General features: G+C 37.4%; 3 protein-coding genes and 2 long non-coding RNA genes across 8 annotated transcripts; 4 read left to right on the forward strand and 1 right to left on the reverse strand.

The window, feature by feature from the left end:
• Window positions 1-6,513: 6,513 nt before the first annotated feature.
• Window positions 6,514-10,210, forward strand: LOC121785744 (tubby-like F-box protein 8). 4 transcript variants are annotated; one of them, XM_042184174.1, is made up of 5 exons: window positions 6,514-6,688; window positions 7,369-7,806; window positions 7,938-8,025; window positions 8,748-8,880; window positions 9,344-10,210. In XM_042184174.1, exons 2-5 carry the CDS (start codon window positions 7,459-7,461, stop codon window positions 10,044-10,046), a joined length of 1,272 nt encoding a protein of 423 aa, XP_042040108.1. In that variant the 5' UTR covers window positions 6,514-6,688; window positions 7,369-7,458; the 3' UTR covers window positions 10,047-10,210. The 4 variants fall into 4 exon arrangements, with proteins under 4 accessions (XP_042040108.1, XP_042040100.1, XP_042040122.1 ...); XM_042184166.1 differs by having other exon boundaries at window positions 6,515-6,688; window positions 7,389-7,806; XM_042184188.1 differs by lacking the exon at window positions 6,514-6,688 and adding an exon at window positions 6,735-6,781 and having other exon boundaries at window positions 7,389-7,806.
• A 3,072-nt stretch (window positions 10,211-13,282) lies between these two features.
• Window positions 13,283-13,738, forward strand: LOC121772213. The gene has a single exon (XM_042169225.1). It carries the CDS (start codon window positions 13,283-13,285, stop codon window positions 13,736-13,738), a length of 456 nt encoding a protein of 151 aa, XP_042025159.1.
• A 3,216-nt stretch (window positions 13,739-16,954) lies between these two features.
• Window positions 16,955-18,397, forward strand: LOC121793079. The gene is made up of 3 exons (XR_006048988.1): window positions 16,955-17,002; window positions 17,741-17,832; window positions 18,359-18,397. It is a non-coding gene; the product is annotated as an uncharacterized LOC121793079 (long non-coding RNA).
• Window positions 18,398-18,542: 145 nt separating this feature from the next.
• Window positions 18,543-20,626, forward strand: LOC121772133. Its single transcript, XR_006044272.1, has 4 exons — window positions 18,543-19,385; window positions 19,475-19,696; window positions 19,828-19,921; window positions 20,016-20,626. It is a non-coding gene; the product is annotated as an uncharacterized LOC121772133 (long non-coding RNA).
• Window positions 20,627-22,502: 1,876 nt separating this feature from the next.
• On the reverse strand, window positions 22,503-23,371 carry LOC121771513 (protein MKS1-like). Its single transcript, XM_042168312.1, has 2 exons — window positions 22,921-23,371; window positions 22,503-22,823 (listed from the first exon to the last, which is right to left on the reverse strand). The coding sequence occupies exons 1-2, from the start codon at window positions 23,321-23,323 to the stop codon at window positions 22,768-22,770; spliced, it is 459 nt and encodes a 152-aa protein (XP_042024246.1). The 5' UTR covers window positions 23,324-23,371; the 3' UTR covers window positions 22,503-22,767.
• Window positions 23,372-23,506: the final 135 nt, after the last annotated feature.

Consider the following 23,506-nt stretch of genomic DNA (forward strand, 5'->3'; position numbering starts at 1 on the left):
ACAGCTTTTATTTTATTTTAAATAAGTTTTGTTATTGATGCATCAACACACAAACATAGCGTAAAATTAATTTAATTACTGAAGTATTAATTAATTCATCTAACGACAACTTAATTAACTCATTATTTGTATTCACTATTGGTACATCTAGATATATATGAGATATAATAAATTATTTTTATATTTTCTAGACTTTGAATATTTCTGAATAAAAGTTGTTTGAAAAATAAAATATAAATATAAATAGAATAAATGATACAATTCATAAATACAGAGAAATAATTTATTATATGATCGACATTTATAAGTGTTTTAATTTATAAGTTTAACTGATGTTTATAATATATTTTATACATAAATTAAAGAAATATTCGAAAAAAATTTTGCACGCCGCTTTTAATAACTTATGAAAAATGAGTATGATTCACTGGAAAATCAATTAATAATTACAGGAATGAAGTTAATGACATTAATAAGTGTAATTATTAGTTATATTATAATATTGTTAATAGATATGTAAAAATGACGTGGCCCCATCTGAAGTTATTTAATCAAAGAAATAGGGTAAAAGAAATAACCAGAGAAAGTGAAGTGGGTGGCTTTAATAATAATCGAACTTGCAATTCCTCTCTCTAAAATTTTGCTGCGTTTCATGTGAAATTGGCTGCGTTTTAACAACAGCACTCTTTCATGTGTTTTTTTAACACAGTAGAGGATCTATGCCGTATCAACATTCGATACTAATAAAACACCCTTATAATATGATAGTTTAGGTTGATTAACGGTCATATACTCATAGTATAAGTTAAGTCCCATAAAACCATTCCTTCTCATCTACTAAAAATAATCTCAGTAATGAACGACATGAATTTTAACGCAAAATTGATAATGTTTAAGAGAGAAACAGATAAAGTGTGACATATAAAGAGAAAATGTTAACAAAGTATAAGAGAGAACGATAAAAAGTAAAGTACTAGTACTATATGGAGTACTAGTACTAAATTGAGAGTAACTTTCCATTTTTAGCACTATAACTATTAACTAATTTTGGTGAAAAGGATAAAAAAAAGTCTGTTTTTTTATAAATAAAGAGAATATTAGAAATTGAAAATATATTAAATAATTAAAATAAAGATTTAAGTGATATACTCCGCATTATTAAAACTAAAGAGAGCACAACATGGAATTTCACTATTTAATTAAAAAATTGTATTTGAACATTCGTGGAGCAAACAATTTCGCCAACACTATGGATTATACTTTTTGTGCTTTTTCAAAATAGATATTTTTTTCTTAGCACCAAAAAAGTAGTAGTAGTAGATATTTTTCCAAAGACAATCCACCGAGATCAATCCTATAAGACAACATCGTCATCATAAGATAAGCATTTAGGGTGACCAATGAAGGACCACGTGTGAGTTGTAAGAATACTAAATACAACTCCCTTTATCTATGAAAAAAATTTCATTTAAGTTCGACATGCATTTTAAAAATTGTTATCAAAATTGTTATCGAATATGAGTTAAAAAAATTAATAAAATTTTAGTCTCACTTCTATATATTTATTCCATTCAAAATAATAATATTTATTTTTCTTTATAAATTATTTTATTGAAGGTGATAAACTTCTTAAATAGAAAAATAAGTGAGTTTAAACAAAAATTGCATTTCTTTAGTTATAGACAATTCTTATTGTGATTTATCTCATATATATTTCACTATTATTTTGTATAATGTACCAAATGCAACCTTATAGTACGATATTTGTCGTGGATGAAGGTGGGACTGATACGATATCTTCCCATATATTCCATATCTTCTATTTAGTTATCTTTTGATTCATAGTATCTTTTCATATATTATTTTCTTGTTCGGTAAGTTAGGACTTAGTATTATAAATAGGCCAGAATGTAATCATTTGAAGGATCATGAATGAAATACAATATTATTTGCCCACACCCAACGTGAATTAATCAAACCCTAGTTCCATCGCTGCCCGACGGAGGAGTTCCGCGCACAGCTAGAACTAGAACTTCCGTCGATCCTGTCGCAGGACGCCGGATAATTATCTGTAACTTAGATTCTGCGCTGCCCGACGTAGAGGACTTCCGCGCACAGCCAGATCTTCGCCGCCGCCGATCCTACGCTAGGACGCCGGAGAAAGGGATACGACAAAGGGTTATATCATCTGGTGCTTTCATCCTGTGTAACTCATGAAACGATTTAACAACAACGGAAGGGAGCGCTGGGGTGCTTCTCGCCCGGATACCTTCCCGAACGGATCTTCCCGTCGCCAACACCCTGTTGGCTGCCGCGATCCCACCAATTACCAACGCCAGCAGTTTGACGAAAGTGAATTCGAGAGTAGACCCATGGACGAGATGCGTCCCGATGATTCGGTTGGCAACAAACTGGATCGATTGATGGATAGGATGGATAAATTAGATGTTTGGAGAGAGGAGACGGACCGGCGGTTTGAGGATTTGGAACTTGCAATCCCGCGCTTGTTCAGCCAGCCGCTTGCCTGCGATGACGACGATGAATGAGAGTATGAGGATTATCGTCGCAAACGTAATTGGAATAGTAATCACCACATGGGATTGGTCCAAACCCGTCGCCCCACCTGTTGGTATCCTCCCGGTGATCGACCACGGCCGAGTTGCCAGTTGTACGACCCACCACAGTCACAGAGGCCCCCTTGTTGGGAACCACTGCCTCGCCGTGCATCGCGAGAATATTCAGACTCCTCATATGTACCGCCGTGGCAGCCGCGCTTCACCAACGTGGAGTCCTCATCAATATATGGGCAGCCGCACTTCACCAACAGGGATTCCTCATATGTACCGCCGAGGCAATACAAGACCTCGACTATTAGGCAACCCACCTATTCGTCGGACGTACCACCACGAAATCCCCCAGAAATGGATCGTTTGAAGCTTTTCGACAGCGACGACATTTCTTTAGACGACGACCTGCCCAAAATTGAAATCAACTAGGAATTTGCCATAAACAAGAAGCGAGATGAACTGCATAGGTACGAAGCGCTCAAGAAGCAGGGCAGAGTCGACTCGTCGGCCTCGGATTCAGAGGAATCGTCGTCTGGGGAGGAAGAGTTGAAGAAACCGAGTAAGAAGACTGACGCCAATTTTTTTAAGGCGTTGATTAAGGTGAAAAATCAAGACCCGATTTTGAGGGAGCGAGATGCGAAATTGTTCGAATCCGATGACGAGGATAGTGATGAAGAGGAGGATACTGCAAGTATGAAGAAGGGGAAGCCAATGTATTTGAAAGACGTCGTTTCGAAGCAATTGATTGAGGCATGTCCAGAGCTAAGTGGTGGAGAGGATGAAAGTGGGAATGATGGAGAGAATAATAAGTTGAAGAGTTATTCGCAAGAGCAGGAGGAGCTGAGGAAGCAGATTGTGAAATCTCTGGTGGAGGGGAAATCGGATGATGATAAAGAGCTGCCACATGGAGGATGGATGAAGGGCTTACTAGCCACAAAGACATCTAACATCGGGCTAAACATGCCGGCAAAACCTGTTGTCTTCACGAATGTTCAGGAATTTGATGGGGATTACTATGTCAGGAGACGTTTGCCTATTTGGCGTGTGTTCGATCCAGGAGGAGACACCTCACCAAAGCTTTTGCTTCCAACTATCGTCGTTGCTTCGTAATTTCCACCTTGAGGACAAGGCGGATTTCAACCGTGGGGGAGTTGATACGATATCTTCCCATATATTCCATATCTTCTATTTATTTATCTTTTGATTCATAGTATCTTTTCATATATTATTTTCTTGTTCGGTAAGTTAGGACTTAGTATTATAAATAGGGCAGAATGTAATCATTTGAAGGATCATGAATGAAATACAATATTATTTGCCCACACCCAACATGAATTAATCAAACCCTAGTTCCATCGCTGCCCGACGGAGGGGTTCCGCGCACAGCTAGAACTAGAACTTCCGCCGATCCTGTCGCAGGACGCTGGAGAATTATCTGTAACTTAGATTATGCGCTGCCCGACGGAGAGGACTTCCGCGCACAGCCAGATCTTCGCCGCCGCCGATCCTACGCTAGGATGCCGGAGAAAGGGATACGACAAAGGGTTGTATCAGGGACATAGTTTGTTGTTGATTAATGGCATTAGTTATCTAATCCATTGACGTGGGAAGAACTATAAGGGTGTGTTTGGGAACATGGAATTGGAGCTATAGAATTGAAATTGGAGCCTCCAATTCCAATTCCATTGTTTGGTATCACAAAAATATATAGAATTGGAATTGAATTATAATTCCAAATTTTACAATTCCATGATTTGAATTCCATATCAAAAGTAGAAAATTGGAATTATAAATAGTCATAAAATTAGATAGCTTCACTACCTCCCCAGAGGCCTTCCAAATGCGTTAAATCGCGCTTTTGGCTCCCGCGCGTCAAACTCACATTTTGAAAAGCGGATCTTGATCGTAGAACCAGGATTTAGAACTAAGCCAAGCTCTACTTTTCGCGGGCGACTCTCGTGACTTCCTTTCCTACTATGTCCAGCGCAACCTATTGAGCCTATGAAAGCTCGGAATACTACACACGTTTCACACACACACACACACACACACACTACACACATTTCACACACTACACACATTTCCCACATTACACACATTTCACACACTGCACACGTTTCACACACTATACAAATTTCACATACTACACAAATTTCACACATTTCTCGTATTACACACATTTCACACACTACACACATTTCACACACTACACACATTTCACACACTACACACACTACACACATTTCACACACTACATACACTATACACATTACACACACTACGCACACTACACAAATTTCACACATTTCCCGCATTACATACATTTCACACACTACACACACTACACAAATTTCACGCACTACACACACTACACACATTTCACACACTAAACAAATTTCACACAATACACACATTTCACACATTTCACACACTACACACACTAAACAAATTTCACACACTGCACACTACACACATTTCACACGCTACACACTAAATAAATTTCACACACTACACACATTTCACATACTATACACTACATAAATTTCACATATTTCACACTATACACACACTACACAAAATACACACGCTACATACACTACACAAAATATACATACTACACACATTACACACACGACAAAAATTTTACACAACATACACACACTACGCACAATATACCCAAAATAAAATACACACACTATTCACAAACCAAAATTTCAAATTTGGTTCAGTTTAAACTTTTGGAAAATTTCAATTATTTTATTTAGGTCGGAAAAAAAATTCTAAAACTGAAAAAAAATCTAAAAATCGGATTCTTGAAATGTGTAAAATATGTGTAAAGTGTGAAAGTGTGTGAAATTTGTGTAGTGTGTGAAGTGTATGAAATTTGTGTAGTGTGTGAAATGTGTGTAGTGTGTGAAGTGTGTGAAATGTGTGTTTTGTGTATGAAGTGTGTGTAGTGTGTGAAATATGTGTAGTGTGGGAAATGTGTGAAATTTGTGTAGTATGTGAAATGTGTGAAATTTGTGTATTGTGTGAAGTGTGTGACATGTGTGAAATTTGTGTAGTGTGTGAAGTGTGTGAAATGTGTGTAGTGTATGTATTATGTGTGTATAGTATGTGTATTTTATGTGTATAGTATGTGTATTTTGTGTATAGTGGTTACTGTGTGTCTGCACAAATTATCTAAATTCAATTTCATATTAATTACTTCACTCTCTCTTAAACATAGGATTTGGAATTGAATTAGAATTCAATTTCTTCTAATTCAATTCCATAGAATCTCAATTTCAATTCGAATTCCGTGTACCAAATGGAGCCTAAGTGCATGAGGAATTGGCCTTTCTGAATTCAAAAGAAACTTCGACTCTTTATCTCTATCTCTAAGGTGCTATTTTTGAGACAATCGCCTTATATCCTTTATACAATTTCATACATCTACTAATTTGTTTTGTTAAAAGCTAAATTCTTCTCAATAATATTCATCTTGAGCCAAAATATAAATTCTTCCATCAAAGAGCTCTATTTTTTTTATAAAATAAGTATCATTAAAAAAGACTATAATATATAATGACGTGGTTTGAATCTTAAACTTGTCTATTAAATAAACGTCTATATCCGATTAAATGTGATCTAATGAATTAAATTTGTTAAATCAGTAAAACCTGCCCGTTTTAATTCATATAAAGAGAGAAAATAAAGAAGACCTAATGATTTATACCTTTGGTGGAAGCTCGTATTTTGAATTTTTTTTTCCATTATAGTTTACATGATCGTACACAATGAATAGTACAACTAATCAAGATTTCAGCGCTAGCATAAATTATGTCTCGTCTATGCGACTCTCAGATATAAACTGACACAAATCCAAGGAGTAAAATTCAACTGAATATAAAAAGAGCTGGAATTTGTATTTTTCTTTTTAATTTATTCGATTGTATAAAAAACATTGGGAGTGGAGTCCGACACACAGAAGCAGTTTTCTAGAGAGAGAAACGCGCTTCGGCAGACACATCCAAAAACCAAAAACTGCCATCTTTTTCAATCTCGAGGAAGAAATACGGCCGCATTTCGCATAAGCTTTTACGCAATCACAACAACTACCGACGCTATCCACGGACCAGGTATATAACCCCCTCCTCTTCTCGCCGTTTCCTCTCTTGCCTATCAATTCAAGCTATCCGCGTATCAATGTCTGCGCCAATTTAGTAAAAAATGTGTGCTATGATTTCTTCTTCGGTTTAATTTTTCAATTTTAGTTGGATGTATGCAGTGTTTGCTTCGGATTTGTACTGTAGCTGAGTGAATCAGAGTTAAATCGGAGAAGTAATCTGGTGTTTTTATGTATTCCCGGTTTTTGAGTAATGCGACTCTGTTTAGGAAATTTGTTTGACAATTTTCGTTTGAGGTGGTGTACGTAAACTGAAATTGAATATATTCCGTTTTCCTTTTTTCGATTTTGGAGGTATTGTACGAACTAACACTTTTGTGGATTCTATTTTTCCTTTTTAAAATTACCGTTTTCCGTTGATGGATTTACAACCTTTTTGTTTCAGAAAATGTTAAATAAGCGGGAAACTGGTTGCTGATTTAAATAGAGTGTTTAATCTGCTTTTTCCTCCATGTGAGCTTCTTCTTTTGGGGAATCTTCTTTTCTTGCTTTGAGCTTTTCCTCCTCCTTCTTTACTATTTCCTTTGCTGTTAAGCTATAAAAAAGTTGGTTTGTTAAAGACATTTTGGTAAACTGCTCAAGCTTCTGTGAGAAAGATGCTAATGATTTGAATTTAACCTCCGTGGCTTATAGTTCCTGTGATCCAAATGCAGAAGAGCTTGGAAGAGCAGGATAAGAAGTGAGTTATTTATTAACTACTAGTGGATAGTGCTACTTCAGTTGATGTCGTTCCGTAGCCTAGCTCGTGACTTAAGGGACAGTATAGGAAGCTTGTCGAAACGAAGTTTTGATTTGAGGCTGCACGCTCACCACCGTGGAAAGTCTCATGGTGCTGTCCATGAATTGCACGACCAGCCTGAAGTTATTCAGACCAGTTGTTGGGCTGGTCTTCCACCTGAATTACTCCGTGATGTGATCAAAAGATTGGAAGAGAGTGAAAGTACATGGCCTGCCCGAAAACACATGGTGGCATGTGGAGCTGTTTGCCAGTCATGGAGGGAGATGTGCAAAGAAATTGTTCAATGCCCTGAATTTTGTGGAAAATTAACCTTTCCAATATCCCTCAAGCAGGTTAGTGTTTCTTTATTTTTTCATTGATTGTGGATATTACCTTTTGCTCATCAAGTAAATGCTAGCTGATTGGTTTCCTGTTGATCACTGTTGTGCTGAAAGCATGCTATGCTGTGTTTCTTTTCATGCAGCCAGGGTTTCGAGATGGAAGCATTCAGTGTTTCATAAAGAGAGACAAGTCTAAGTTTACTTACCAATTATTTCTGTGCCTTAGTCCTAGTACGTGTTTGTTTACGACTGTGTAAAATCTTGAAGTTTAAGTTCAACCCTGTTTCTGTTTTTATTGATTTAAGTACTCATTGCTAGAGGAACCTAGTATCGTTTTAGATTCATGTTGCGTTTGTGACCACATGATCATAGTAAATTAGACGCTTGAGTTATTTGTCGTTTTGCATTTGCTTCAATTCAATGCAAGTTTTAATAATTGAAATTCATATTAACTGTTTTGCAAAGCTGGATATTAAATTTCAGAGGTATTCTATTAAGATGCCAATTACATTATCCTCTGGTGATACAAAAAATGGTAATCCTTTATAGCATCTCAGATTATGCATGGTCTCACTCTGAGTTTTAAGAGTTAAGTGAAATGCTTGTGATTTGTTCTGTTTTGGCTATACTTTTGAAGGCTAAATAGAATTATAATACTAGTAAATAGTAATACTAGCTCATCTATTTACCGAATTCCTGTTTCTGTTTTGATACAACCGCACTCTCTAGAAGTTGGAGACTATGATATTAATAATTGGTTGTGCCGTTGTGGAAACCTTCACTTCTATAATAATTGTAAAAGGAATTAAGGATACACAGTAAAGAATCTTGTAGGATGAAGGCATTCTCAGTGTCTAGGGCTCAAGTTTTTAAGTAAAGTTGCTGTTTCCCTATACTTATTTGATTTTTTAATTCTATTCATCTAACTTGTTAATGTTCCTATGTATTTGCAGCTTTGCTTGTCGAGAATGGTAAATTTCTTCTTTCTGCAAAACGGGTTCGCCGAACGACTTGTACAGAGTATGTGATCTCAATGGATGCTGATAGCATATCAAGGTCGAGCAGCAGTTATATTGGCAAAGTGAGGTTAGAATATTTCTTAAGCCACACCTTCCTCTGAGCTTTGCCATGTTCTGGTCATCCAAAAGCCACATTGTTTTACTCGATGGATTGAAAGATAAAATTTTTTACTTTTCGTAGTAAGATTCAACAAGGTTTCTAAATAACATCTCTAGGATCCTTATTCTTGCTTCCTTACGACATCCAAGGCAAAATCCTCTAAAGTTACCTAGATGATATCTGGAAAAGAAGTGTCAATTATTTGTTTATCCATCATGAAACCTGCACTGTTCAATTGGTCATCATTGATACCCACTTTTACTGAAGAAGCTGAAACCACTTGGTTATTCGATTTTGTATATGGGTTTGTGAGGGGAGTTGTGATACAGTGAATCTTCCTTCATTCTGACTTCTGATTTCTGTCTGTTACTATTCAACTCATAATTGGTAACGGATTAACTGATATAATTTGCTATCTTGTTTTGATCAGGTCCAATTTTCTTGGAACCAAGTTCATAATTTATGACACTCAGCCGCCACACAACAACTCCAACATCTCCCCACCTGGTCGTACCAGCCGCAGGTTCTACTCGAAAAAAGTTTCGCCAAAAGTCCCCAGTGGAAGTTACAGCATTGCACAGGTATCATATGAGCTTAATGTGCTTGGCACAAGGGGTCCTCGTAGGATGCACTGCGCCATGCACACAATCCCCATTTCTTCACTCGAGCCCGGCGGTTCTGTCCCTGGTCAATCCGAGCTGCTTCCCCGGTCTCTCGAAGACTCTTTCAGGAGTATCTCCTTATCTAAATCGATAGCTAGCTCAACAGAGTTCAGCAGTGCCAGATTTTCAGACATGGCCGTCCCACACGAGGGAGAAGATGGTGGAAAGGATAGACCTTTAGTTCTTAAAAATAAGGCTCCGAGGTGGCACGAACAGCTGCAGTGTTGGTGCCTCAACTTCAGAGGAAGGGTAACGGTCGCATCGGTCAAGAATTTCCAGCTCATCGCCGCAACCCAGGGAGGAGGAGCGACGCCGTCCCAACCAAACCAGTCCGATCATGACAAGATCATACTGCAGTTTGGCAAGGTTGGTAAAGATATGTTCACAATGGATTACCGATATCCTTTGTCAGCATTTCAAGCCTTCGCCATATGTTTGAGCAGTTTCGACACGAAATTGGCATGTGAATAGTAGCATCAGCAGCAGAAGATTTGTGAATTAGGCCTCTCTCTCATTTGGTGACCAGTAATTACTGGTTTGCCCTTATATATGAAGTAGTAAGATTCTGCTCTCTCTAATTGTAATACATTTGTTTGTCTTATTATTAAGCCAGAGTGCTCTTAAATTAGCAGTAATTAACTGATCATCATTATCTCTTTAGGACTACTTGAAGCTTTGTGATTATCGAAAACACATGAACATTAAAAACAAAACTAACATTCCATTAGCCACACAAAAGTCAAAAGTTTGATTCTTGATTACAAAGTGCTTGAAAGAAAAGAAGACAAGCACCATCAATTTTCTCAAACGTGGTCATCAGATGTTAAGAAACTACTGATCACCTGAGAAAAAACACACAGCTCCAGACCAGTTGAGAGGACAAACATGATAACAAATTCTTGAACCTTTTTTCAGCAATCCCACTTCTGCAAAAAAAACAAGTGAAGAAGGCGGCGCGCCGGATGGTAATGACAGATACTGAGGAGTGAGCACTTTGTAGGAGGAGAGATTGATCAAATCTAATCACTCAACATGAAACCTTCTTCCTAATATGAAGTGCATAAATGACTACTAGTATATATGCAAATAGTTTGCTGATTCATACTAAAACAGACAAAATAATGTCACAATGTAAGGTTAAGATTAAGATTGAGAATGATGGCAAGTCAGGACCAGTCTCCTAAGTACATATAGTATATAATATAGATTTGAATAATTAATACAAGGGCAGCCACAGTATGACCTCAGATTTAAGCTTTTCTGCTTGTCTTGATCCAACAAATTTAAATAAATGTTGCTGCATGGGATTTAGCACTCTCAAATTAGTGGAATCTACAACTAAATTAAGTAAAGTAGTAATCGATGTTTTTTTTTCTTAATTATATCTTCAGTCATGCTCTCCACTTTAATCATCTTTTTTTTAGAAATTTAAACTTTTTATTATGTTGTGTATGAAATGTTTCAAATTTTAAAAAAGGGCTTGAGTAGTAACTATATGTAGTATTTACCATAATTGACTATTCTATGTTCATTATTTGAGAAAATAAATAGACATAATTAAGTGATTATAATTTATAGGTAGATGGATATAAATAGGTGGACACAAATTAAGGGGTCGACTAGTCATGTCATGTAGCACTAAATTAAATATTATGGAACCCAAAAATTTAAATTATTTAAAATTAGATTTCAATTGTGTTGTTTTGTGTGTGTGCATGAAGTTGGATTCATATTGTGACCACCCAGAACAACTTTAGTAGGATAATAAAAAGCTTGAACACGTGACTATTTTGTTTAATACACTTTTGGAATTAGATTTTGAAATTACGAAAATATGAAAATCGCGTCAATTATAAAAGATGAATAGAATATAGTGTTAATTACGTTAAAAGAATTAAAGGGTAAAAAAAATAGGTAATATAACCACAAAAAATATTAATCTTTTTTCATATAAATCACAAATTCAAAGCATCAAATGTATTCGAAAATTCCTATTCCAAACCAAACTACTACTACTCTAAAATATTAATTTTATTTAGGCTTCTAAAAATGGGCCGGGTTTCTTAAATGAGAGCTCTGCCCTTTGCAATTTTTTGTAATAAATTAAGATATGTGCTTTAAACATGTGCCAGTTATCACTCTTCTCTCATATGCGGATGACATCATCATTTTCTCGAGAGCTCACAGGGAGGCAGTGGAGAAGTTGGTGGGATGCCTGGATAACTACATAGCCGTGTCTGGTCAGATGGTGAATAATGGGAAAATACAGTTCTACTTGGTGGACGAGCACATGGAGTTCGCAGACATTGTGGAAGAGGTAGGAGGATTCCAGAGAGGGGTGATGCCTTTCACATACTTAGGGGTCCCTAAGGCAGAAACTGGTGGACAGGATCCACAGTTGGTCACACCGACATCTTGCTTTTGGGGGTCGTCTGGCTTTGATTAAAAGCACGTTAGCAGCCATCCCGCTACACATCTTACAGGTCATGAGCCACCTGCTTGGTTTTCTGGACGAGTTGGAGCGGATCCTTGCTAGATACTTTTGGGGTACAGTTGGAGAGAAGAGGAAGTTACACTAGATCTCATGGAGACAGATTTGCTTGCCGTTTGATGAGGGTGGTTTGGGTATTCGCCGCTTCAGGGAAGTGGTAGTGGCTTTTGGGTTCAAGCTGTGGTGGAGACTCCTCGCTCAAGACTCTCTCTGGGCCCAGTTCATGACCCAGAAGTACAGTATCCTCACTTGTCATTTGCATACATCTCATTGTTGGTCGCATGATAGTCCTACTTGGCGTCGTTTGCGTCGTATTTGGTCATACATGCATGATTATATTCGTTGGTCCTTGGGTGAGGGGAAGATCAGCTTCTGGGATGATGTCTGGCTTGGGGCTAGCCCCACCCGGAGTCTGTCCGTTCCGAGAAATGACCCTCCTCAATCCCAGGCCTTTGCATCATATTGGCATGAGCATGCATGGGATGAGGATATGCTGCATAGTTTGTCTTTCAGGTTTTGCGTACCTCCCGATGTGATAGACCAGATCAGAGCCACGCCGATCGAGTTGGGGGCGAAGGATGTGAGGCGGTGGAGTCTGACTAGCCAGGGCGAGTTCTCTGTGACCTCAGCCTGGGAGAGCATCCGGACTAGATTGCCGAAGATGGAGATTTTTGGCCTTATTTGGAATCAGGGGCTGACTCCTACCATCTCTGTGTTCATTTGGAGGTTACTGTTTGGTAGGCTGCCGGTGGATGAGAAGTTGCAGAGGAGGGGGATTAAGTTAGCGTCTAGGTGTCAGTGTTGTCGGTCTCCTTCGGTCGAGTCTCTCAGTCATGTCTTTTTTTCGAGTCAGTCGGTGGTTTCAGCATGGGAGTATTTCGATGCCTGGTTTCCCTCCTCGCACACACCGATTCACACGAGCACTGATATTGCACTTAGACTAGGTCACTGCTGGAGGTCCTCTTTCCAGAGGGCTCCCGCCATGCATATTAGTTTTCTTGTTCCCTGTTTGAATGCTTGGTTTCTTTGGACGGAGAGGAACGACTGCTAGCATGGCGGTCGTCCTTTTCGTCACTCACATGTTATTTGGCAGGTCACTCATCACCTGCACGTGCTTGTTCTGGCCGGCAGGATCACCCCGACTCATTGGAGGGGATGTTCCCCGTCAGTTGATTTCATGCCTTTCTCCCCTAGACAGCGTGTTCTGCGGTCGCTCATGGTCCTCTGGCATCCCCCTGATGCCCCTTGGGTGAAGCTGAATACTGACGGTGCCTTCTCTACATCGACACTGGAGGCGGGGGATGGAGGATTGGTTCGAGGTTCTGATGGAGGCCTTCTGTGGGCCTTCTGCTCCCCGATTGCTGCATCATCGAGCTTTGAGGCGGAGCTTTTGGCTCTGATTCAAGGTTTGGAGATGGCTATGGAGCTCTCGACTCACATTTGGATAGAGCTAGACTCAGGGGCTCTGGTTACCTTGTTGTCATCTGGACAGCTTGGATCTGCGGATCTTAGACATCACATGGCTTTGATCCGGAGTATGACAGCTCAACGGCATGTTCGATTCTCACACATCTACAGAGAAGGGAACCGGGCTGCCGACTCTCTGGCAGGTAGGGGGCCCAGACCCCTACCCTCACGTACTACGATCCAATCTCTGCGCCTCGGTACCTGAAGGCGCTAGTTATGATGGACCAGCTGAGATATCCTAACTTCTGTTTCCGACGTAGAGATGTGGGTTGATTTTGCTCCCATGATGGTTGGTTTTGATCTATATTCGTATCTTTCTTTTGTGTATTTAGTCATTTTTTTCTCTTGATAGCATGGAGGATCCTGGCTTGTGGGACCTCTACTTTGTATTTTCATGTTCTTGTTTGGATCTTAGTCACTTTTGGGCTAAGATCATGTGTTGAAACATTATATTTTTGATCTTACTCATGGGTTGGGGTCTGCCTAAACCCCCGCCCATAAAGGGCGCTTTTGATTAAAAAAAAGAAGAAGAGAGGTATAAGCTTATTAAATATTCTTGGAGTAAAAAAGATTTGTCTTAAAAACTAGATACTACTGTATTCTTTTCGGGAGATTTCTTAGTAAAGTTAAGCGTATCTTTACCTAGTAGGATTATATAATTATGGTCAATTGATAACAAATTTATGGGCCTCAACTAAAGAGGTTATTTTTTGCCTAATCCATTAATCACAATATTGGTTTTCTACCTGAATATGAGAATATCGTCTCTTCTCTTAAATTTATGTGCATAGTATAATTTTGACGATTTGAAGAATAAAATTATCAAATTATGTCAAAATTTATCACTCTATTATTAGAATAAATAGTATAATATTTTAAAAATTACTTTATAAATTCAATTGCATATTAATTATGGACATATACGTGACACAGTCTACATGTGACACATATTACTCATACTTGATTATAATTATAAAAGCTAAGAGTTTGACCACGTGAATATATATATTTTTTAATACACTTTTGAAATAGAGGCAAATTAAAGGTTCAAAAGTCTCGTAAGAGCATCCACAGTGGTGCGGAATTCCTAGCAGAATTCCCCGCGGAATTCCCACGTCATAAGGAATTCCCACTGCACAGTGGCGGAATCCCTGAAGGAATTCCCACAATTAAAAAAATTCACAAATTCACAAATTAAACAATTTCCGGAAGTAAGAAATTTACGGAATTAAATAGTCGAAATGAAATGAAGTTCAACGGGATGTATATATAGGAACCGAAAAAAAAACATTTAATGCATTAAACGGGAATTCCGCGCGGAATTCCGCAGGCGTCAACGCAATGGCGGACGTCCGCGCGGAATTCCCCGCGGACGTCCGCGCGGAATTCCCCGCGGAATTCCGCCGATGGCCGCGGACTGCGAATTCCTTCGCGGAATTCCGTATCCGTGGAAGGGATGCGCAATGGCGGGCGTCCGCCACGGAATTCCCGCACGCCGGTGAGAATTCCGCGTGGACGTCCGCCATTGCGGATGCTCTAATTACTTGAGATCGGTTCGTGTTTAGACCCGACTTGTTGGATAATCGATTCAAATATGAAAATTGTGTGAATTATGAAAGATGAAAAGAACGTGGTGTTAATTTAGATTAAAATAATTAAAGGGACAAAAAAAAGAAGGTAATATAACCACAAACATATTAATCTTTTTCTATGTAAATCACAAATTCAAAGCATCAAATGTGGAAAATTCCTTTTCCAAACCCACTACTCTAAAATAAGAATCAAATTTATGTAGGCTTCTAAATATGGGCTTCTTAGATAATATTCGAGCACTGTCCTTTTGCCATTTTTCGTAATAAATTTAAGATATGTACTTTAAACATGGTGCTCACAAAGTGGTAGGAGTATTAGTTTAGTATATATTCATGGTTTGAGGAGATTTCTTAATAAAGTTAGTTTCTTTAGCACTCCACAATGATGTTTAAATGATAAATTTATGGGCATCAACTAAAGAAGTCATTTTTTAGGCTAACCCATGCATCACAAGATTGTTTTCTACCTGAATAATAAAAGATAGACTTTTAATAAATGCACAAAATATTGGTATGTCCCTTCAATTACAAGATCCATAATGTAAGCATGCCAATCTTATAAAAATGAGTATTTAGTATTTATTAATCATTTCTCTAATATTATCTCCAAAGTAGTTATATATCATTAAAACTAGCCAACAACTGATATGAATATATTCATTAAAATGCATAATGCATCAACGATAAATTGATAATATGTTGTTCCTTTGCTGTCATTTTTTTTCTTTTCGTCTTAAATAACTAGTGCAATTTTTTTTGAGTTCTTAAGTTGGTCAAAAATCGTCATTAATGTATTTTAAAGATTACTTATTTACTTATGGTATGATAAATTGATAGAATAAAATTTTGATTATTTTATGTCAAAATTAATCAATCTATTATTAGAATAAATATTAGTGTTTTGAAAATTAATTTATGAATTCAATTGCATATTATGGACAGATACGTGACGCACTCTACACGTGATACATATTACTCATATTTGATTCAGATTAAGTTTGAAAATTTACAATGAACTTTGGATAAATATTTGTTGGAATAAATGTTGCAATTGCACAATCGAATTTATAAATTTACAACTGAATAATTACAAAATTTATATGCTACGATTTCTTAGTAATTAATCCTAAATAATATACATGTTAAACTCGATTTGGCAACATGATCTGTTAAGAAAACCCCAAACACGAACACGATAACAACAAACACAAACATGATCTGTTAAGAAAACCCCAAACACGAACACGAACACGAACACGACCCGCTACCCTCAGACACGAACACGACATGAACTCATTAACGACACGAACCACTTCGGGTCAACACGACACGATAACAACACGTATTGGAAAGTGATTAAATATTTAAATGATTTAAATGAGATATGACCATATGAGACTATGAGAGTCAATTTAATAAATATTGAAAAATGAAAATAATAAGAATTAATAATATTAAAATATTATTTGTTAATGGATAACACGAACCCCACACGAACACGACACGAACATGACACGAACACGACACGAACACGTATTGTTAACGGATAACACGAACCCGACACGAACACGACACGAAATTTTTGTGTCCTTAACGGGTCGACCCGATAAGGACACGAACCCAATAAGCTCTAACCCAAACCCATTAATTTCGTGCCAGTTCGTGTCATGTCAAAAATTATCAGCCCTAATCAACAGAGTCTTAGGGTTCTTGCCGTTGAAAAATAAACCCTTTTTGAATCAGGTGAAAAAATCAAACTTAATGAAGTGATAATGAATCTCCATTCCTATTATGTGCGATTTTAGTGTGCAATTAAGGAAAAGAAGAATAAAAAGAAGGAACGAAGCAAAGGAGGAAGAAAAATTGCTGCATCAATGGTACAGCTCCCCAATTTTTTTTTAAAAAAAATTGGTAAATTTTAATCGTAGGGATTAATGTGTGGGAATTGTGAATCTGTTTCTGCATGTACGTATATTGAGGAAAATTTCTGTCTTTTATTTTGTTTTCTGTAATGGGCATTCCCTTTTGTTGTTCATGTAAGTTGCAATTCTTGCTTTTCAGCCTAAAAAATGAAGGAGAAGGAAATGTTGAAGATATTCACATTCACTTTTTATTGCCCTTTGATGTATATTTGGCCTCTAAGGATTAAAGATTAATATGAAATGTATTAATGATCTTCATGAAAGAATCAAGGGCTTTCTGCTTGATAACTGGTGTGTTTGTTTTAGTAATTTTTATGGAGACTGAAAAAAGCTACTGAAAATTCATAAGCATCTTGATTTCTCCTTGTGGTGCAGAAGAGTATTTTAGCTGTATGAATATGATTTATATTTGACTCGAATTGTTCTGTTAGCTATGAAATGTCTTTGTGCAATATGTTTGACTAGGAAAGTTGTGTTAATTAAAATGGCGTAAGACTTCGTATTTATGGTTATATGTTGGATGATTTCTGTTACCAATTACGGTATGGTAGATTCAAGAACTCGTTCTTCTAGGTTTCTTTATAATCGACTAAACTTTAACGATTATCTGAGACAAACTTGAAGAAATAACCAAGGAGAGTTCTTTCTTTAACCAGTTAATAGTATGGTTTTCTGAATAAAATCATCATGCAGATCGAGGGAACAATATGTCTTCAGTGTGGCGACAAAGGATTTGAGAATGCATTTGTCTACTGCATCAGATGTCTGAAATTTGCCGTGCATCGGTAAGCTGGATAGAATTGATGGTGTCTGGACTCTGCTGCTCATTCAGCTCTTCCTCTCTTTTGCTTTCCTTATCTGTGCCTTACTAGTATGGACTGAACCGGAAATTAGATTCGGGAAATTAATAACCATCTCATGATCTTTTTGCACTAATCACATTTTTAGGATCATAAATATAGTTGTTAAAGAAGCAACTGTTATATTGCTTGTGGTCTGACATTTGTCATATTGCGCTATTTAAATGATAGTATCTGGTCTAGTCTAGCGCAGATAAGGAAATTTTGTCTTTCTAAATCTATCTCGAGTTTCTTTGTATTTGCCTGCAAATTATAGAGCGTTCTACGTTTGAACTTTATTCTTGTAACACCCTATATAATATTAGAAGGAAGCTATTGTTTAGGTTGTGCTTGGATTTAGAAAGTTTGGTGAAGAATAAAGATTGTTCCGACAGACTCTTGGTGTGTTCATTTTGTTTAGCGATTAACAAATAATGGGTTGTTTGCTTGACTTTATTTTCTGTTGTTTCAGCTACTGCCTGGATAAGATACCAGACACTTTTGATGAATTCGTATGTTGGTTTTGTGATGACTGTAAAGTAAAAATGGGAAATCAATCTGCTGTCTTCGAGCATGATGCTATCCCATGCCAGACAAGGCATAATAAAGTTTCAAAAAATATTAAAAGATCCTCTAGAGATGAAAAGGAGAAAAATGGTCGGGTGATAAATGGAAACGAGCATGTTCATAAGGATGGAAAACATGGCGCTAATGCTATCCTTTTACCAGCAGGTGTAAGTGAAAATGTTAAGGGAAATCTGATAGAATGTAGAATTGCTACAACAACTTATGATGAACATACCAAGATAGACATCAATGAGGGCACAAGACAGGGGAATGATTCAACATTACCATCGAAGGTGAAAGAAAATGAAGGCTGTAAGCAGAGAGATCAGACATGCATCACTAAAACATTCGAGTCAATTGCTGATCTTGGCATCGTAGGTGCCAATGCAGATCATCTCATCTTTTCAGGTGATGATAAAGAGAAAAAAAAGGATCAAGAACAGGAAGACGAAGGTGAGACAGAGACAGAGAACACAAAATAAAATGGGATCCATTGCCAAAGTCCAACATAGACTTCATACAACAAGTTACGATGAACATATAAAGGTAGACATCAATGAGGGCATGAGACCAGGGATTGATTCAACATTACCCACGAGCATGAAAGAAAATGAAAGCTGTGGGCAGAAAGATCAGACATGCGTCACTAAACCTTTCAAGTCAATCACTGATCATCTTGTCATTTCATGTGATGGGGCTTCAAAGAGTTTAAGTGAAAAGAAGCAAGTGCTTCAAACCGGGTTTTCTCAACCTCTTCATGCAAAAGAGCTTGCTGACTTGAGCACTTAAGAAAAGGATTTAGGTTCAAGCGATGACCGTATTAAAAGCAGAGGACCAGAGGACAAAGTGGAGCAGACTTGTGCAAGTCGTCAAAGCAGAGACAAATATGTAGATTACTCAGTTGCTCAACCAATCGCCATTCCAGTTTGGAGGTAAGAAACTCCATAATATGGTTGCATATTACCGAGTTACACTTTTTTTATAGGCATGCTCATCAGCAATTAACTTGTAAAAATGACAGGGGAAGTTTCAAAGTTAGGAATTCTAAGCATGACAGTATTGATGAGCTTGTTGCTCACATTTCGAACAAAGCATGCCATAAGGTATATGCAGAAGCCTCTCAATTTCAGCCAATCCTCCATCTTGAAATGCTTCCAAAATCCGACATATGGCCAAAAAGTTTTCAGAAATCAGAACCAAATGGCGATAGCATCGCACTCTATTTCTTTCCATCCAAGATACGGTATCTATTTAAATAAATCTTTCATCCCATACAATGTCTATTATAGTACTTTTTTCCCTTTTGCATTGACTTCATCCTTTCGTACGTACTTTTTCATGAAAGCAACCAAGTGTATTTGGCAATTGGTTCAGGAAATGATTCATAAAGAACTTGCTTTCAAAGGGCTTGTGCAGAATGCCGAGCTATTGATTTTTACTTCGACAGAATTGCCTCTGCGCTACTGGAGTAAGTTATGGTTCCTTGATGTCATGTAATACTCTTGCTGCTTTTTGCATTTTAATCCTTACACAACCAAAACTCTTTGATGATCATTCTGCAGGATTTCAAAACAAATATTATCTGTGGGGTGTATTTAGAGGAAAACCGGCTGCCCCATCGAATCATCCTTCACGCATAGGATAAGTCGCTGAGCTTCCCTAGACAAGAAAGAGATGTGATGACCGGAGCCCTACTCAGTCCACAGATTGATTCTTCTACTAGTGGTTTAGGTGCCTCCTAGGCTTGTATGTCAAGTGCTGGCCATGAAAATCGTTCGTGGCTGTTTTTCGAAGGCGAGAAACTTCAGCATTTGATGACATATTTTCCCATGGTTTTTTTCTTGATCAGATTTCCACTCAAAAGAACATCAAAAAATGCTACACTTAGTGAAAATTAATCTTATATACTAGTAGTCTATTAGTTAGTTATAAGTTAATTGATGGTGCAGTAACTGCAGTTGTACATTAAGAGGTTGCAGGATCCAAGCCCCTAGCTCAAGTGGTTGAGGAGGGTGGCAAGGATACCGCGCCATCCTGGAGGTCTCGAGTTCGACTCTTGGATGACGCAACTTGGGATTAATTTCCCATGTGGGCCTAAACAAGGCTTGTTGCCTTGGGGCTTTGCAAGCTTACGGGCCTGGACCCGTCTGAGGGTGGACAACTTATGGGCCTGGACCCGTCTGGGGGAGGCTAGTTCGTGCGGCCACGAGGGGCTGGGGGAGGCTAGTTCGTGCGGCCACGAGGGGATGGGGGAGGCTAGTTCACTTGCCAATGTATCTCGAACTCGGGAAAAAAAAACATTAAGAGGTTGCAGGCCATATATATTGAAATGTGATTTCGTTTAATATTGCAATTGTTTGTATTTCATTTCCTAAAATGGCACATTGGCTATTTTAAAAATTTTATTGTTTATCATAGACTTTTGGGAAAATGCTTTATTTGCACTGATGCTATTCGCGAACTTTTTTACATCGTATATTTAATAATTTCATTCTACTCCATAAGAGATAAAATTTGGGCTAATTATTCAAAGATGGGGATTATAAAAAAGATTAAGGAAATAAAGATGAAAATGTGATCATGCTTTTGCTAGCAAAGCTGTCAGCCCCACTTGTACAAGTAGCTGGTAATTTTTTGTTTCTTTTTCATTTTTCGCAATTGACTATAATTTCTTATTTGAGAAGGGAGCCAGAAGTAAGATTTGTTTCCAAATCTAATTTCTTATAAAGGAAATTTAATACTGTATCTCAATATATTATTGAGTACAGTAATTTACTTCTCTGTGTTAAATGAGAAAATATCAAATGCTAACTCGACTTGATGTTTTTGGGAATATGCAGGCAAAATATATAGTATATAGTACTATCAATTTTCCATTCTTGTAGTTGCATAGGAAGGCAAAGTAAAAAAGAACAAAAAAATGCAAAATATATTCAACAAAAGAGGATTAATTTATCAGATGTATTCATCTGCAAAAGAATAATTAGTAAAATAAAAAAAAGGAATAAACATTCAGATGGCCGTCGAATTTAATTAATCCATTAATTTTTAACTAATTATACACGTCTCCGTGTATTAGGTGGACGGATAATGGCCAAATTTTAGTCTTTGCACCATCATCCCACCTTTACCTTTCAATTAATTACTTCAGTTTTTCACTTTTTAACCAAAACAACAATATTTTTTCAAATTTTTAAGCATTCCACACACGTTACTTTTTAAAACATATAAATTCACATCTGTGAACATAATAGGTCCATTTGCTACAAATGCAATACTGGTCAAATGCAGGCCGATATTATTAATTTATCATAGTACAACATTTTGATTATATTATAATGAAACGAATATCTACAAGACGATTTACAACATTTAAGAACGTCGAAGGTAATCATCTCTTTAAAATTATTTTATCTCCAACCTGAATTTTATTTACATCGTCAAGAAAAGGCAAGCGTGCGGAACAAAGTGATGTTTACAATTTAATGAGAGGCGGAAACATTGTTTTTTTTTTTCATTTTCGAATTTGATTTTTTCATAAGTCAATAAATATACGCGTGATTCGATGTAGGGGTTCTTTTGCAAAAATCCATACACAAAATCGACAATTTTTTTAATAATAAGAATGGCCAATTGCTAGAAAAAAAACTCATAAAGCTTTGTTAAATTCAGAGCTGTCTCATAACTTAAAAATCGGTTAATAAAATCAAGAATTTCAAATTTGTTCTCAATTACCCAACAAAAAGTCAGATCAATTACATTTAACATATATTGACGTTTATGAGCGAATTAATGTGTTTTTCTTTATGAATAGACAAACATCGTTTAACCACCTCGACATATTACACTATTTTATTTTTATCGTGGGATAATTGTATACAAAGCCATGTTTCATTATATTTCCGGCTGATTTTCAAAGTCTCGGAAATGACCAGAATTGAACTAAGATTCCATTGAACGTTATAATATTCATTGTTCATTTCACACACACACACACATCGTATTTGAATGCGTATAAGGACGGCAAAATCAGTCGTCCAGTCTAAATGTGACCAAAAAATAAATGAATCGCTATCATAAACTAATTAAGATGATTACTACAAGTCTACAAATACAATCAACGTAAACCAAAAACCAACTATTTGAACCTAAAACCTAAAAAGGCCCACACAACTAAATTTTCAATTATAAAAGAGAATCAATAGTAATGAATTAAATAGCACACCCACTTACTAAAGACAGCCATGAACCTCACATTGATTCATGGTCATTGAATTAAGGAGTAACGTAGCAAAGTCCGAAACCAGAATCCATTCAATCCCTACGGTTACCTTCCCTGCAGTTCCTCTTGCGATTGTAGGTCAAATAAGCTGTGGAAGAGATCCAAAGTGTTTGGCGATATGAGATTGTTTTCTGAATAATTCCTACTGCTATTTAAAACTGGGCTCAAATCATGGAAATTATTACCATTATCCGTCGAGAAATTGAAGAAAATCGGATGGATTTGAGGAAGAGCATTTGGATTTGGCGATAAAATCCCGTTTTTTCTAATGATCGAATCTATCTCGACCTTTTTTCTGACGTCGGGCGACTTGGTCCGCTCGATGGAGGCAAAACGGGCGGCCGGGGACGTGGCGTTGGGGCCGGTCAAGCGTTGAACTAGCGACATGAAGTCGCTAGGGTTTGCATGGATGATTTTGGGGGAGACGGTGTAGATTATCACCGGCTGCGGTGGCGCGTGGGGCTGGACGGCCGGTGGTTTCCGGATTTTGTGGGAGTCTTTGCGGACTTTGAGGGGGGCGGGCCGGGGGCCTTGGAGCTCCTTCCTCGGAGACGGAGACCGGCCGGAAAATAAGTCGGGCGTGTCCATGGGTGGTAAATGTTGCTTTGTTTTTTGGAAATGGCGAATATGTAAGCTATGTTTGTCAATGGAGTAAGGGTATTATATATATATATGTAAGAATTGAAATATAATATTAGGAGGAGTGTTTTAGTATTTTAGAGTTATTGGCCAGTTGTGCATTGTATAATTTGTATTGTTTCTGGGGTTTGA

This window comes from Salvia splendens, chromosome 2, assembly GCF_004379255.2.
Source record: "Salvia splendens isolate huo1 chromosome 2, SspV2, whole genome shotgun sequence".
Lineage (NCBI taxonomy): Eukaryota > Viridiplantae > Streptophyta > Magnoliopsida > Lamiales > Lamiaceae > Salvia > Salvia splendens.

What these genes read in the sequence shown, in the direction of transcription:
- LOC121785744 (XM_042184174.1), top strand. Translation starts at nt 7,459, where the DNA reads ATGTCGTTCCGTAGCCTAGCTCGTGACTTAAGGGACAGTATAGGAAGC. An exon ending in ATTTCTGTGCCTTAGTCCTA is followed by an intron (nt 8,026 to 8,747) that starts GTACGTGTTTGT and finishes ATGTATTTGCAG; the next exon opens with CTTTGCTTGTCGAGAATGGT. An exon ending in AGTTATATTGGCAAAGTGAG is followed by an intron (nt 8,881 to 9,343) that starts GTTAGAATATTT and finishes TGTTTTGATCAG; the next exon opens with GTCCAATTTTCTTGGAACCA.
- LOC121772213 (XM_042169225.1), top strand. Translation starts at nt 13,283, where the DNA reads ATGGTCCTCTGGCATCCCCCTGATGCCCCTTGGGTGAAGCTGAATACT.
- LOC121771513 (XM_042168312.1), bottom strand. Translation starts at nt 23,323, where the DNA reads ATGGACACGCCCGACTTATTTTCCGGCCGGTCTCCGTCTCCGAGGAAG. An exon ending in CAATTTCTCGACGGATAATG is followed by an intron (nt 22,824 to 22,920) that starts GTAATAATTTCC and finishes TCTCTTCCACAG; the next exon opens with CTTATTTGACCTACAATCGC.